This window comes from Pristis pectinata, chromosome 17 (genome assembly GCF_009764475.1).
Source record: "Pristis pectinata isolate sPriPec2 chromosome 17, sPriPec2.1.pri, whole genome shotgun sequence".
In the NCBI taxonomy this organism is placed as follows: domain Eukaryota; kingdom Metazoa; phylum Chordata; class Chondrichthyes; order Rhinopristiformes; family Pristidae; genus Pristis; species Pristis pectinata.
In genome coordinates this window covers 24,458,167-24,473,412 of record NC_067421.1, presented here as the reverse complement: position 1 = coordinate 24,473,412, position 15,246 = coordinate 24,458,167, and the positions used below count along the sequence as shown (strand labels likewise).

At 39.2% G+C, this 15,246-nt stretch overlaps 1 protein-coding gene across 1 annotated transcript in view; it reads left to right on the top strand.

Moving 5' to 3' along the window:
- The first annotated feature begins 3,318 nt into the window (after positions 1–3,318).
- Positions 3,319–15,246, top strand: part of tmem120b (transmembrane protein 120B) — a 43,305-nt gene continuing 31,377 nt past the window's right edge. Inside the window, exons 1-3 of the mRNA XM_052031962.1 lie at positions 3,319–3,697; positions 12,830–12,948; positions 13,578–13,694. Coding sequence (XP_051887922.1) covers positions 3,635–3,697; positions 12,830–12,948; positions 13,578–13,694 — 299 coding nt within the window. The 5' untranslated portion in view covers positions 3,319–3,634. The remainder of the gene's footprint in view (positions 3,698–12,829; positions 12,949–13,577; positions 13,695–15,246) is intronic.

Genomic DNA, 15,246 nt, shown 5'->3' with positions numbered 1-15,246 from the left:
AATGTTACTGAGGGCCAGCATGTGGATGGAAAATAGAAGTGAGACCAGGATTGATCCTTGCGGATACCACTGTTTCAGGCCAGGAGATACAGGTCATAACAACATGTTATATAAAAAAAAGCTTTTTACCCATGAAACCTCTGGTTCCTTAGCTAATTATCTTAATCTTGCTTGTTTCTTAACTCTTCTGCCACCGATGCTCATTCACTTTTTCAAAAACCATTTAAATCTCTCCTGAATATTCTTTTGAAGGAGAACAACCTTAGTTTATTATTTTCATGTAATTGAAGTCTTTCACCCCTTATACAGTTCCAGTTTATCTCCTTGCATGCTTTGAAATCATTCCTAAAGTATGATGCCCACATATAGCCAAGAGTCTCCCATCTGGAGTTTAACCAATTTTTTATAAAGATTAACATAACTACCTTGGTTTTAATTTCTGAATCTACTTATACAGCCACGGGTTCCATATGTTTTCTTCAACTTTCTTCAAAAAATTTTCAGTTTGACCTGCCGTTTTTAAAGACATACGCGTACACACACAAACACACACACAAAATCCATAATTGTGGATCCCATTTAAAATTTTCTGCAAAATTTATATTATTTTTCCCCATTTTCCCCATTCTTTTTAACAAAGTGAATCATTTCACATTTATAGAGTCATAGAAGGATACAGCACCAAAACAGTTCTTTCAACCCAGCAAGTCTGCACTGACCATCAACCACCCATTTAAGTTAATTTTACATTAATCCCAATTTTTAAAACTCCCTAACATTCTCATCAACTGAAGACCCACACTCGACAATTTAGGAACAACTTCTTCCCCTCTACCATCATATTTCTGAACGGTCCATGAACACTACCTTGTTGTTCCTTTTTTTTTGCACAGTTTATTTATTTTGTAATTCGTAGTAATTTTTATGCCTTTGCTCTGCACTGCTGCTGCAAAACAACAAACTTCACAAGATATACAGTAAGTCAGTGATAATGAACCTGATTCTGATTCTGAACTCTTCCTAGATTCTACCACTCATGTATACTCAAGGAGCAATTTACAGTGGCCAATTAACCTACCAACCCACGCATCTTTGGAATATGGGAAGAAACTGGAACACCATGAGGAAACCCACATCGTAAAGGGAGAACATGCAAACACCACACAGAACCAAAGTCCGGATTGAACCCATGTCACTGGCACTGTGAGGCAGTGACTCTACTAGCTGTGCCACTGTATCGCCTAAGATATTCACTTAGAACTACTTCACAGGAGGCCATCCATGCCATTGTGAATAGGCTGGTTTTTTTGAAAGAGTTTCCCATTAGTTCCACTTCCTAGGACGAATGAAAACTCTCCTCCGATGATCTATTCCCTCAGGACTCTACAAACTCTGCCGCTTCAAGTATTAATCCAATCTGCATTTTGACATTCATATTCCTTCCAAGCTCATAATTTGCTGCTTTGAGAAGTTGCTTCTCTTTCCTCTCTCAATTCTGTCCCATCTGGTTACTGACTCTAGTGATCGCAGAAACAATTTCTTATTTACCTAGAGATTTGTAACAAAGGTATTCAAAAGGGTAAAGTGAGTGAGATCAGCTGCATATAGTTTCAACGATACAGCAGAGCCAGATGGGCTGAATGGCCTCCATCTACAGTGTATTGCACTAAGGCTTCTCTCTCTTAAATTACCCTTGCTAAGTGTCTGCCAATTTGAACAATTTGAATCCATGTTCTCCTGAAATCTGTTACACTCCTTTTAATTGTCTGTTGGATTCCATGGTGTTCCATGTTGTCTGCATATTTTGAAGTCATGTCTTCAAAAAGAGCAGTTGTCCCAAGACTAACTCCCGAGGTATGGTTCGCTTTCCTCCAACTTGATAAGCAGCCAGTTTCCACCACTCTATGCTTCCTATCTTTTAGTCAATTTTCTATCCGCACTGCTACTGACTCTTCAATGTCATGGGACAGACTTTTATTAATAACATGATTTTAATAATCCTGTTCTGGTTTCTGATAATTAACCCATACTTTTGTAAGTGCCAAGTAATTTTGTTCCAGATTATTTTCTCATTTTAGTCTGACTGGCCTGCAGTTGCCAGGTTTATCCTTCTTTCATTTCTTTGAACAGGACTGCATTATTTGCAACTTTTTAGATTTTACCACCCAATCACACCAAACAAAGATTGGAAGACTGTAGCCAGAGCCTCCTCATTCTCTACCAGTAGTTTCCTCAGCAACCTCAGAATATGGAAACATAGAAAATAGGAGCAGGAGTAAGCATTCTTCTCTTGCCATTCAATACGATCAAGACTGATCTTCTGTCTTCTCCATTCCTCATACCTCTTTCTGCTTATTTGTTCTTGGAACTTGTCTATTTCCTCTTTAAAATATTCATCAATTTGGCCCCTGCAGTTCTTTATGGTAGCGAATTTCACAGGTTCACCACCCTCTGAGCAAAGAAATTTCTCCTCATCTCAGCCCTATATCTCCTGCCCTGTAAGCTGAGAGCATGATCCTATATTCTAGGCAGTACAGCAGAAAATGTCTTCATCACATCCAGTCTGTCTAGCCCTATCAGAAGTTTGTAACTTTCAATTCTATCTCATTTTTCTAAACTCTGGACAACTTGATCTCTCCTCACACAGAAATGCCACTACACCAATTGCAGAGACCTTTCTACATTCCCCATAAGTGTATCCTTTCTTAGATAAGAAGAACAAAACTGTGCACATTTCCACTAGTGGTAGAATTTTGAATGGGGGACATCGTCACAAGATTAGGGGGCAGTCATTTAAAAGTGAGGTGCATAAGAACTTCTTAAAGATGGTGGTGAATCTCTGGAATTCTCCACCCCAGAGGGCTGTGAAGGCTAGATACTTGGATCTTTTTAAGAGGAAATAGATAATTTTTTGAAAGATCAGGGAATTGAGGGCTACAAGGAACTGGCACAGAAGAGGAGATGAGGCCTGACGTAGGCTAACCATTATCATACTGAATGGCGAGGCAGGCTTCAGGGGGATAGTGGTCTTGTCATCCTCCAGTGTTATGATGTTTGTATATACTCAATACTCCAAGTGTGGTCTCCATAAGGCCTTGTATAATTGAAGCAAGACATCCTTTTCCTTGAACTCCTCTTGCTTTTCACAACACAGCTGATGCCCGGCCTGCTGAGTATTTCCAGCATTTTCTGTTTTTATACCAACTGATCAATGCTGTTGCCATGTTGTAATTTCTGTTCAGCTAATTTTGGGTTTTTCGAATTATGTATTAATGAAATATACAACTACTTTAAAAAAAAAGTCAAAGATCGTTCTAAACGTTACAGATCATATTTTAACATAAACGTATTGCTTGTCTAATGGTATTTGACTGGAATATGAGAACTGGAGGAGTAGGCCATTCAGCCATTGCAGTCTAATTTGTTCTTGTATCATGATTAACTTTAAATGGGTCGATGAATTTTCACCAACGCTCCAGCCATTAGTGCCGAGCCATTGCCCTGCAGTCCAGTCCAGTCCTGTATTGGCCAAAATAAAGGAGGCACCTTCCGAGCCTGATCCCGGTGCTGCTGCAGTGGGTTGGCTGACGTCACGGCGATTTCCCGGCAGCCCCAGTACCTAGTGGACTGGACAATGTCACTGCAGCGCTTCCATGCTGAATGGCAGGAGTTGGACAAAGAATTCAAACAACTGCAGGTAAATGGCACTGTCTGCATAACCGGGAGGGAGAACAAAGAGTAAAAGATGCGTTTCGTTCGGTGATATCGTTTCGCCGGAGCTTTTGAACGCGACTTTAGCTTTGTAATGCTGCTTAGTCTTGGAATCACATTGGTGCTGGATGCCCCCTTTGGCTTTGTCTCTGTCTCTCTGTTGGTAGCAGATTTCAGGAGGGTCTGGGCTGGAAGGCTCTTATTGACCAGATAACCGTTTGGACTTAAAACAATGGTTTAATTCATAAATCTGCACTTGTTCCGTTTAGCGCTGCTAGTGAAAAATGTATTACACATTTCCCTGTAGTGATATTGTATCGCAAATTAATTTATTTACCAGAATTTCAGGAGTGTCCATAAGTTCCCCGGTGTCAATGTATGTAAAGAGAGAGTTCAATTTGTGATGATTTCATTGTCTGTCAGGAAACGGCGCTATCAGTAACACTAAATGATTTTTAAAAGCCTTGGTTTGACCAGAGCGTTTTTAATCGTTTACCAGTCGAGAATATTTAATCTAGTTTGTTGAGTGAACATTCTAGGAGTGAGTACGTCTTTTAAATCTGAACGTTCTTTGCACTCATAAAAGGATTCAAGGTAACCTATACAATACGTCATTTTAATAATTAGAGGAAGTACACTAACATTGTAAGTATATAAGATCATACAAAATGGGAACAAGATTTAGTCATTGGATATTCAGACTTTAAGATTTGTTGCAGAACCTCTGTGCTTGTTCATTGTTCAGGTCCAAAATTGGTTTTGAAAATTTGTTCTAGCACATTTTAACAAATGTGATGCACCTTTTAAGATAATTAGAATCGTGATATATGGGAATAATAATACTGAGGTTTTCTTAATAGGACAATTGTAATGCTCTACTATAACATAATGTAAAACATCATTCAAGACTTTAAGTAGATTTGGAGAGTGGTAAGATGGTGTGGGGCTATGAATGATGCCAGAAGATAGTGTTGAAAATGTGACATTTATGCAGCCTTTATGAATGGGACTGCAGGAAGGATGAGCAAGCTGACTGTAAAACCATGGTACCATGGGTCATTCAAGTTGTGAGTGAAAGGGATGGCATAGTCAGGTGGGGAAGGAGGGATAGATACCGTTCTCTGCAGCCCTGAGCATGAGGTCCAAAGGCTGTCTTGCCTGGCAAGAGCCAGGATTAAGGATGTAAATTGGGCATACATTTGAAGTGGGAGTGGAATTTTCTGGGTGCTAAGCACATGACTTCCAGTGACATGGGTAGAACTAAGAAAATGATTCTGCTGATAGTCTAAGGTCTAAAAAGTTGAACGATGAAAATGATAATCTCTGGATCATTGAGCTGCGTGCAAATTAGCATAGGGTCAACAAGATCAGAGGGCTGAAAATATGGGTCACGAGCTGTGTGGGAGAAATGGGTTTCAATTCATAGGTATAGACCTGAGGAAAGGTGGTGCTGTTGGCAATCGGTGGTGAGCGGGGTGCCGCAGGGGTCGATGCTGGGCCTGTAACTGTTCACAATATACATTAACGATTTGGAAGAGGGGACCAAGTGTAGTATATCTAAGTTTGCTGATGACACTAAATTGAGTGGAAAAGCAAATTGCGTAGAGGATGCAGAGAGTCTGTAGAGAGATATAGATAGGTTAAGTGAGTGGGCAAGACTCTGGCAGATGAAGTACAATGTTGGTAAATGTGAGGTCGTACACTTTGGAAGGAAAAATAGATCAGATTATTTTAATGGTGAAAGATTGCAACATGCTGTTGTGCAGAGGGACTTGGGAGTGCTGGTGCATGAATCGCAAAAGGTTGGTTTGCAGGTGCAACAGGTACCAAGAAGGCAAATGGAATGTTGGCCTTCATTGCTAGAGGGATTGAATTTAAGAGCAAGGAGGTTATGCTGCAACTGTACGGGGTACTGGTGAAGCCGCACCTGGAGTACTGCGTGCAGTTCTGGTCTCCTTACTTGAGAAAAGATTTACTGGCTTTGGAGGCGCTGCAGCAGAGGTTCAGCAGGTTGATTCTGGAGATGAGGGGGTTAGTCTATGAGGAGAGATTGAGTCATCTGGGACTATATTCACTGGAATTCAGAAGAATGAGAGGGGATCTTACAGAAACATATAAAATTATGAAAGGGATAGATAAGATAGAGGTAGGAAAGTTGTTTCCACTGGTTGGTGAGAGTAGAAGTAGGGGACCTGACCTCAAGATTCAGGGGAGTAGATTTAGGATGGAGATGAGGAGGAACTGCTTTTCCCAGAAAGCAGTAAATCTGTGGAATTCTCTGCCCAAGGAAGCAGTGGAGGCTACCTCATTAAATATACCTAAGACACAGATAGATATTTTGCATAGTAGGGGAATTAATGGTTATGGGGGGAAAAAGCAGGTAGGTGGAGCTGAATCCACGGCCAGATCATCCACGATCTTATTGAATGGAGGAGCAGGTTCAACGGGCCAGAAGGCCTACTCCTGCACTTATTTCTTATGGTCTATCAAGACGGACTTAATTGCTTTGGAAATGTTGTCATGGTGAATCAAATAACCAATGTTTTAGATGGGGCTTTTAAATCATAAATACCTAGGCTGAGGGTTTGGGTGAGGGAAAATTTAAGCAATTCCGAGGAAGAACAAGATGATACAGGATAACAAAATGAGTAACAATGTCTCAAATGCTACAGGAAGGGATGGAGCTGCCCCTGCAAATAATTAGAACGGGAAAAATGTAAAAAGATAAAATTCAAGGCTATTTTTGCATTTCTGCACTACTTGCAACAGGATAGATAATTGATAGCACAAAGAGAATTTGCATTATACGACAGCTATTACAGGGACATGGTTATGAAATGACCAAAGCTGGGAACCAAAATATTTGTGGATCCTTCACATTCCAGAAGGATGATATTGGCTCAGTAGTGAGAAATTATCTTGACGCAGGTGATCAAGACAGAATCAATTTGGATGAAGATAGGAAATGGTAAAGGAGAGAAGTTTTTGGTGGTGGTTCATAGGTCCCTTAAGAATAATTGTACTGTATGACAGAATATAAATCAGGAGATAGTGGGGGCAAGGAAGGAAAATTCTGCAATAATTGTATGTGACAATAATAATTTTAAACTGGACAGATCAACTTGGCAAAGGTAGCCTTGGGGATGAGTTCATAGAATATTTGAGTCAGTTTCTTAGAACAATGTATTGTGGAACCATCCAGGGAACAGATTAATTTGGATCTGGCCTTGTGCAATGAGGTGGGATTGATTATTTATCTCGCAGTAAAAGATTCTCCAGGGAAGAGAAATCGTAAACAAAACTTTGCATTCAATTTGAGTGTGTGAAACTTGGGTCTGAAACTAGTGTTTTAAATTTAAAGAAAGCAATCACAAAGGTTTGAAGACAGTTAGCTGAAGTGGACTGAGAAAATTGACATTTTTTAAAAAAGTAAGATGGCAGATGGATATCAACAAAGTAAAACTCTGAATTGCCTCTAATGCATTTACATTTTAAATATGAAGACAAGTACAGTATAGAGTACTCCAGATGTGGTTTAACCAATGTCCCATATAACTGAAACATAACTTCCTTATTTCTTTGTATTCAATTCCCCTAGCAATAAATAATAACTGTTATCTTTTTTAATTATTTGCTGTATCTGTAAACTAGTCTTTTGTGAATCATGCATCAGATCCCTCTCCATCTGATTTCTGCAATCCCTCAGATAATATGCTTCCATTTTTCTTTCAAAATGGACAATTTCGCATTTTCCCATATTGTACTTCATTTTCCAGATCTTCGCCCTCCCATTAAACCTGTTTCCTTTTTGTGGTCTCCTTGTGTCCTCCTCACAACTTACTTTCCTATCTTTCTTTGAGTCATCAGCAAATTTAATAACCATACCTTCATCCCCATCATCCAAGTCATTTATATAAATTGTAAAAATGCTGAGGCATAAGCGCTGATCCCCGAGGCACATGACTGGTTATATTTTTCCCAAAAGAGAGAGGGACCCAGTTACGTTTAGTTTTTCATGTTAGAAGATTGGCTGACTATCTTGTCAGTGTATTACTTCCTAAACCATAAGCTTTTCTGCAGTATCCTTTTGATGTAGCACCTTATCAAATGCTCCCTTGAAAACTAAGTATAGTACATCCACCTCTCAGGACATGCACTATTCCTTCAAATAGCTCTAATAAATTGATTGAACATGATTTCCCTTGTTCAAAACCATGTTGACTTTGCCTGATTACCTTGATTTTTTTTCCCAAATGCCCTACTGTAATATCTTTGATGGATTTTAAGCTAGCTGGCCTATAGTTTGCTGCTTTCTGTCTCCCTTTTTTAACTAAAGGAATTGCATCAGCTTTTTCCCAACTTAATGGAACCTATTCTGAATTTAGGGAACTCTGGGGGATTTAAAATCAAAGCAACAGCTATCCCACAAGCCACTTGTAAGATACAAGGATGAAGTCCATTGGGACACATATGATGGATAACTGTTGCTTTGATTTTAAATTCCCCAAAGTTCCCTAAGTTTTCTTGAATTCCTCTCTTTCAATTTTCAAGTTACAGCTGTTCAGAGGTGTTCCTTCTACCATTTATAGTGATGACCTATGCAAAATTCCTGTTCAAATTATCTTCTATTTCCTTATTATCCAATATTAATTTCCCAGACTATCTGTAGGTCCAGTGCTCACTTTGTTAACTTTTTTAAAATATCAATAAAATCTCTTTACATTTCTAATTTAGCTTTGTCTCATACTCTTATTTTTCCTTCCTTATTCATCTTTTAGGTTTTTTTTGTATATCTTGTCTAATCTTCTGATCTCTCACCCAGCTTTGCATGATATTATTCTTTGCTTTTTTAAAAAAAGAACTAAAGCATATAGTTAAACACAACGGTGGGTCCTCCCTTTGGAATATTTTTCTTGTTGGAAATCATGTATTCTGTATACTCTGAAAGATCCCCTTAAATGTCTGCCACTGTATCTTGATTAACCAATTCCCTATCTAATTTGCCAGTTCATTTTGGCTAGCTGTGCTCTTATGTCCTCAATACTGACATTTTGTCCATTGTGTGTCCTTCAACTGAATGTGAAGTTCAATAATATTATGGTTGCTGATACTTAATGTTGCCTTCACTGTGAGATCATTAATCCTCCCATTCACTGGATCCAGTAAAACCTGCTCTTTGGTTGGCTCTGAAATATATTGTTCAAAGAAATGATCCTTAAAATGTTCCATAAACTCCTCATTTATACTCTCCATGCCCATCTGATTTTGTGGCAACATCATTTTGTGTATGTGGAGAGGTGACTTGTCATCAAGGTCAATGTAAATCAGAATTTCTGCTTTCAGCCAGTGCAGCACGTCATGGTAAAGGACAAGCATTTGGGATAGGAAGCAGGGTTGGGTCTAGAGCACCCTGTGTGAATCAACATTCCCAGTAACTACCACTAATATTGAAATAAAATTAATCTATGATATCTATGAAAATATCTAAAAATGAATTTAAGATCTTTGTATGTAATTAACTTCCTGAGGAAAAATTCTTAATTTTGCAATCCTCTGGTGATTGGTGCCTTTGTTATTAACAGACAGGTAACCCAGGTGCTTGGATGAACAATTCAGAGACTGGAGTTCAAATCCAACCGCAATATTTATACTTTAAATTCAGTTTTTTTTTAAAAAAAAAAGGATGATCACTCTTAGTAAAGATGGCTGCAAAATGACCAAATTGCCACTTTTTAAAAAGGAAAAAATCTGATTCACTATTTCCATCTCGGGGAGGAAGTCGACCATTCTTGCCCAATCTGAGGTAATGGTGACTCCAGATCTGCAACAGTGTGTTTGATTCTGAACTGGCCTCTGATATGCTCTAGCAAGCATTTAAGTTGCATCAAAGTGCTATAATAAAATAGAAAACAGAAAGGGGATAAGAAGTGCAGAAGTACCAGGAACAGCACAGCAGTGGCCAGTCTGGTGAAGCTCCATGGGACCACATGCATGCTAAACAGCATACAATATACAAAATCTTACAATTAATAAGTCAGCTGAAAGCTCTGCCACATCATGTGAATGAATATGGACAATAAGCAAAAAAAAGAGAAAAGTTAGCTCTGACATCCCTGTCTTTCATTGATGGGGCCCAACGTGTGAGTGCTGAAGATGAGGCTGCAGCACTTACCATCAAATTCAGCCACAAGTGCCTTGTGAAATGGCTGTGAGCACTGAATACAATAAAGGGAATGTGACATGACAACATCCCAGATACAGTGCTGAAGATTTCTGCTCCAGAACTAGCTGTGCCTCCAGCCAAGCTGTTCCAGTCCAGTTGCCATGCTGTCATCCACACACCAATGTGGAAAATTAGACAGTATGTTCTGTCCACAAAGCAAGACAAATCCAATCTGGAGAATTACTGTCCAATCTTGACCGTCAACAAAGTGATGGAAAATGTAAGCAATTCCACAATTAACAGGTCAGATGAAAGCTTTGCTGTCTTGCCACATCATGTATGGATAATTGATGATGGATAATTGAGCCACAAAAGAGAAAAGGTGGCTCTATTGAGCAGAACGTGATCACTAATAACATGCTCAATAATGACCTGTTTGGGTTTTGCCAGCAGCATATCACTCAAGGCCTCATCACGGCCTTGGTCCAAACAAAGATGAAAGGGGTGAATTCAGGGATGAGGTGAGAAGGACTGCCCTTGACAGCAGGGCAGCATTGGATGGAGTTTGACATCAAGGAACCATGGTAAAATTAAAGTCAATGGGCATTGAAAGGGACAATGCTTGAATGGTCAGGGTTGTACCTTGCACCATGAAAGGTGGTTGTGGTGGCCATCAGCCCTAGCACATCACCACAGGAGTTCTTCAGGTAGTGTACAAGAAAACTCTAATAATTAAGTATCTGAGGTTTGACATCTGGTTCACTAGGTTCTGTTTTCACCCTCTAAACTCCTCTGTGGCCTGTTTTTCCCCTGTTCCTTTTAAACTCACTGGGTTCATTGGAAAACTTGTTATATAACTACACATTTTTAAAGAAAGTTATATATTAACAGAAGAAATATCCAGTAGTCTGGAAAGTCTGCTAGTCCAGCATCACCAAAGTCCTGTTGGTGCCAGATTAACCATGTTTTACTGTGCCAGACTCCTCCATCTTTAGCTGCTTCATTAATGACCTTCCTTCCATTGTGAGGTCAGAATTAGGAATGTTCACAATGTTCAATTCCATTTGCAATTCTTTAGAAAATGAAGCATGCAACAAGAACTTGACAACATTCATTCATTCATAGGCTGATAAATAACATGCATGCCACAGAAGTGCCGGGCAATGACCATCTCCAGTAAGACAGAATCTAAATACCTATTGTTGATATTTGGTGGCATAATCATTGCTGAGTCTCCTATTATTGACCCCCAGGCCATTACCATTGAGCAGAAGCTCAACTGTAGAGCCTTTTGCCAAAAGGAGTCACTACAAGAACAAGTTGGAGTCTAGGTATTCTGCAGCGAGTTACTCGCCACTTGAGGCCCCAAATGCTTTCCTCATCTATGGGCTAGGAGCACAAAAGTATACAGTCTAAAGGGGGTATAGCTTTGAACCGAACACCGTTCACCCAGGACAAAGTAGATCACTTTGGTACCCTAATGCAGCACAAATTTCCATTCCCTCCACCACTGGTACACTGTGGTCACAGTGTTTACTGTCCACAAAATGCACAAGCTACTTACTGCAGCACTTCCCAAACTTATGAGCTCTACCAGCAAAAAAAAAGTGAGGCCAGCATGCAATGATAGCACCACCTATAGCTTCCCCTCCAAGTTGCCTATCATTCTGACTGGGTACTGTATTGCTCTTCCTTTAAAAAATTGCTGGATCTAAATCATGCAACTTCGTACCTAATAGTATAGTTGGAATACCTTCACCTGTAACACTGCAGCAGCTCCTGAAGGGGCTCAGCACCATCTCCATTCAATTTAAGATGGACAATAATTGTGGATCTTGCCAATAAAGCCCACAGTCAAAATAAAATGTTGTTGCATTTATGCCTGCAACAAATTACCCATTTTTTTTGTTGGACAATCCTCTGCAAAAGGTCGTTTGAAACAATCCTTAATAGTTAGTACATTTTTACCCATGTTTTCACTGCATCTATTCCCCTGGCATCCAAAGGTTCTACAGATAATTGATGCTTATGCCATTTAGATAATGATTTCATGGGTTGGTAATGGAGTTGAGCTTTTGTGATGTCTGATGTACCTGCATTCACAATAGTTCTGTTAGTGTTAACCTATGTTGCAGTGTCTCTGCAATTCAGAAGTATCCACTTTCAATTGAACAGATTGTGGAGTTCATAAGGGCCTCTGTTTTCAGCCACTTGTTTTACTACGAGGGGGTGCCAGTGGTGGACCTGTAGCAAAAAGACTCATGTCTTTGAGCGATGTAGGAAAGAGAATGAAGTTAAAACAATTGAAATGTGAAATTGGCCTGTCAAGTGACCCAAGTTCTTGATGGTTTGATTGTTACAGCACAATCTTGATGTTTCATTCTAGCACCTGTAAAACATTTCTGCAAGCTGCAGGATGCTTTCTTATTGCAGCAATATATCTACAGACACACACACACACACACACACACACACACACACACACACACACACACACACACACACACAGTGTGTGCGTATAGTGACCTATACACCAGAGTTGACCAAACAACCTAAAGATGGTAATCAGTGGTTAAAATTTTTTCTTTTACACCACCCCCCCCCCCCCAAAAAAAACTGGCTTGTTTGCTTGGGTGTCATCAAGGAATACTTGATGAGTTTGAGATTGGGTATGGCATGTGACTTTCATCAAACAGTTGACTAGAGCAAAGGAAGTCAATTTGCCCTCTATTCTGTTTAAAGTAGAGGAAACAATAGCTGAATTTCTATAGGAATAATCAAAAGATAATAAATTTTAAGCATAAAAATTAATCTTCACTCACAACTGGTGTGATTGACAAAGGATTTGCCCAGATATCTCCATTTTGGTTACTATTGTAATATTGTCATATGCAAACTTATCTTTTGCTTTCTTGATCAATTTGTAGAGTCTCTTTTTTTGTTTGTTCATCATAGGAAACTCACAAAGTGTATAGACACAAACTTGATGAACTTACTAATCTTCAGACTCTATGTACCAACTCTGTAAGTAAACAAAAACGAAGACTAAAAGACCTTGCCTGCAGTCTCCGAAGGTAAGAGAATTAACGATAAGCATTTGAACTACTACTTATTTCTTGATAAATGGTGATACCAGGATTGATAAAACTTGCCTAACTTTGCTGCTATCATTTGTTTTGCAAGATGATATTTCGCTGTTGGACTCCTGTTGTAATTTTTTTTTAATGTACTGGTTTTGCACATTAATCTGGTCATATCAAGTTCAGTTTGGCAATTAAGAACATAAGCATGTTTTTAATAACAGAATGTCAATCAACTCATGCAATTAATTGGTGAAGGTTTTTAAAATTTGTTTTTGTCATTTGGTCCAATCTTTTTTTGTTTTACTTTTTACTGGATTTAACACCATAATTTCTTCATTTCTTTTAATCTTGTTGATTCCCATTGTTCGAGGTTCAAGATACTGTTTCTCATGTCTTGCTGTTATAAATTGCACTGGCAGTGTATTATAACACTTTCCTGCCAAGTTGAAGGGTTCAGGAAAAAAAAGTTTAAGTTGCATAATTCACAAAACACTGCCCAGTTATATAGTACTCTTGTGTTTCTTGTACTATGTACTTATGTACTCTTTGTTTTTTTTTAAAAATCACTAAGGCCTAACATTTGTGACAGCTTAAAATCTAATGACTTTTTTTCCACACAGGTGTAAACTTTCAGCTAATGCAGAAGAAATTGAAGTAATTCAGAGAATTAATAATGATATCAAAGAGCGACGCAATGTTTTCTTTGATATGGAAGCATTTTTACCTAAGAAAAATGGGTATGTTTTTTCCTGATCAACAAAAATCCTTCCACTATAAATGTAGATGACAAAGTGATGCAGCAGATAATGCAGTAACCCAGGTTCAATTCTGACCTCTCATACTGTCTTTGAGGAGTTTGCACATTTTTCCTGTGACCACATGAGTTTCCTCTGGCATCCCAAGTCAATGCTGGTTGGTAGGTTCATTGGCTACTGTAAATTACCTGATGGATAGGTGGAATGGCAGGAGAATCAAACACTTTAATGGGAATTTGTGAGAGAATAGGTTGCAGGGAAGTAACTGAGGGAATCAGATTGGTCTGAGAGCTGCCATAGACATAATGGGCTGAATGGCCTCCTATGTCATAAGGAAATATCAATATATGCCAAGACTTAGCAGTACGGATTAGATGGATATGTGCTGTATTCTCCACGGAAAGTGTTCCTTGTTTTAATTAAGCAACTAAAGAGAGGTAATGCACTTCATTAAGGAGCTTCCCTCTTTACCTTGTCAGATCCAAGTTGACTCTTAACTACTAACATGTAAGCCATTCAGTTTAAAGGCATTTGGGGATAGGCAATGAATCTTGGGTTCACAATGATAATTATGTTCAATAAATGAATTGTATTTTCAAAAAATATTGCATTCATTTCTAGTCACTGTAAGGAATGATGTGATAGTACTAAAGTGTGTGGCTAATATTTCGCTCTAACCCAATACCATTTAAAGTATTCAACCTCGTATGTGTAGATGTATTGAGGGGGTGTTAAAGTTGGAAGTCATGGCTCCCTATATTGCAACTGTTACTGCACTTAAACAATTTTAATTAATGGTGAACTCTCTGGGATTTACTGAGGATATGAAAGATGCTTGTGTAAAGAAGTTCTTCCTTTCTCTTTTAATCACAAAGGTAGGAAACTGGGTGATAACTGAGGAAAGTGGATGGATTGAAGGTTTTTTTTGATGTGATCAACTGATACCCAAGGAAAGTTATCTCTTGATTCCAAGCCAGCATTTGACCAAATGTGGCATCAAGGAACCCTTGTAAAACTCGCCTCCTGACACTCCATCATCCACAAGGCACAATCGGGAATGTGACAGAATATTCGTCACTTGCCTGAGTGCAGCTCCAACAATTCTCCAAAAGCTCAACCCTAAACTATCAAGGACAAAGCAGCCTGCTTTATGGATACCCCATCCATCACCCCCAACATTCATTCCCTCCATCACCAAAGCATTGTGGCTGCCATGTGTACCACCTTTTGAAGTGCATTGCATTTGCTTCCCAGGCCACTCTGACAGCACCTCTGAAAACCCATAACATTTGTGTCTGTGACCTCTACTACCAAGAAGGGCTTCATGCACAAAGGTACACCACCACCTGCAAGTGCTCTCCAATTTCCACTTCATCCTGACTTGGAAATGTATCATTGTTCCTTCATTGTCACCGGGTCTGTCTCCTGGAACTCCCTACCCAACAGCTCCATAGAGATACCTTCACCAGAAGGACTGCAGCAGTTCAGGAAAGTGGCTCGCTATCACTCTTTTGAGGGCAATTGGGGATGGGCA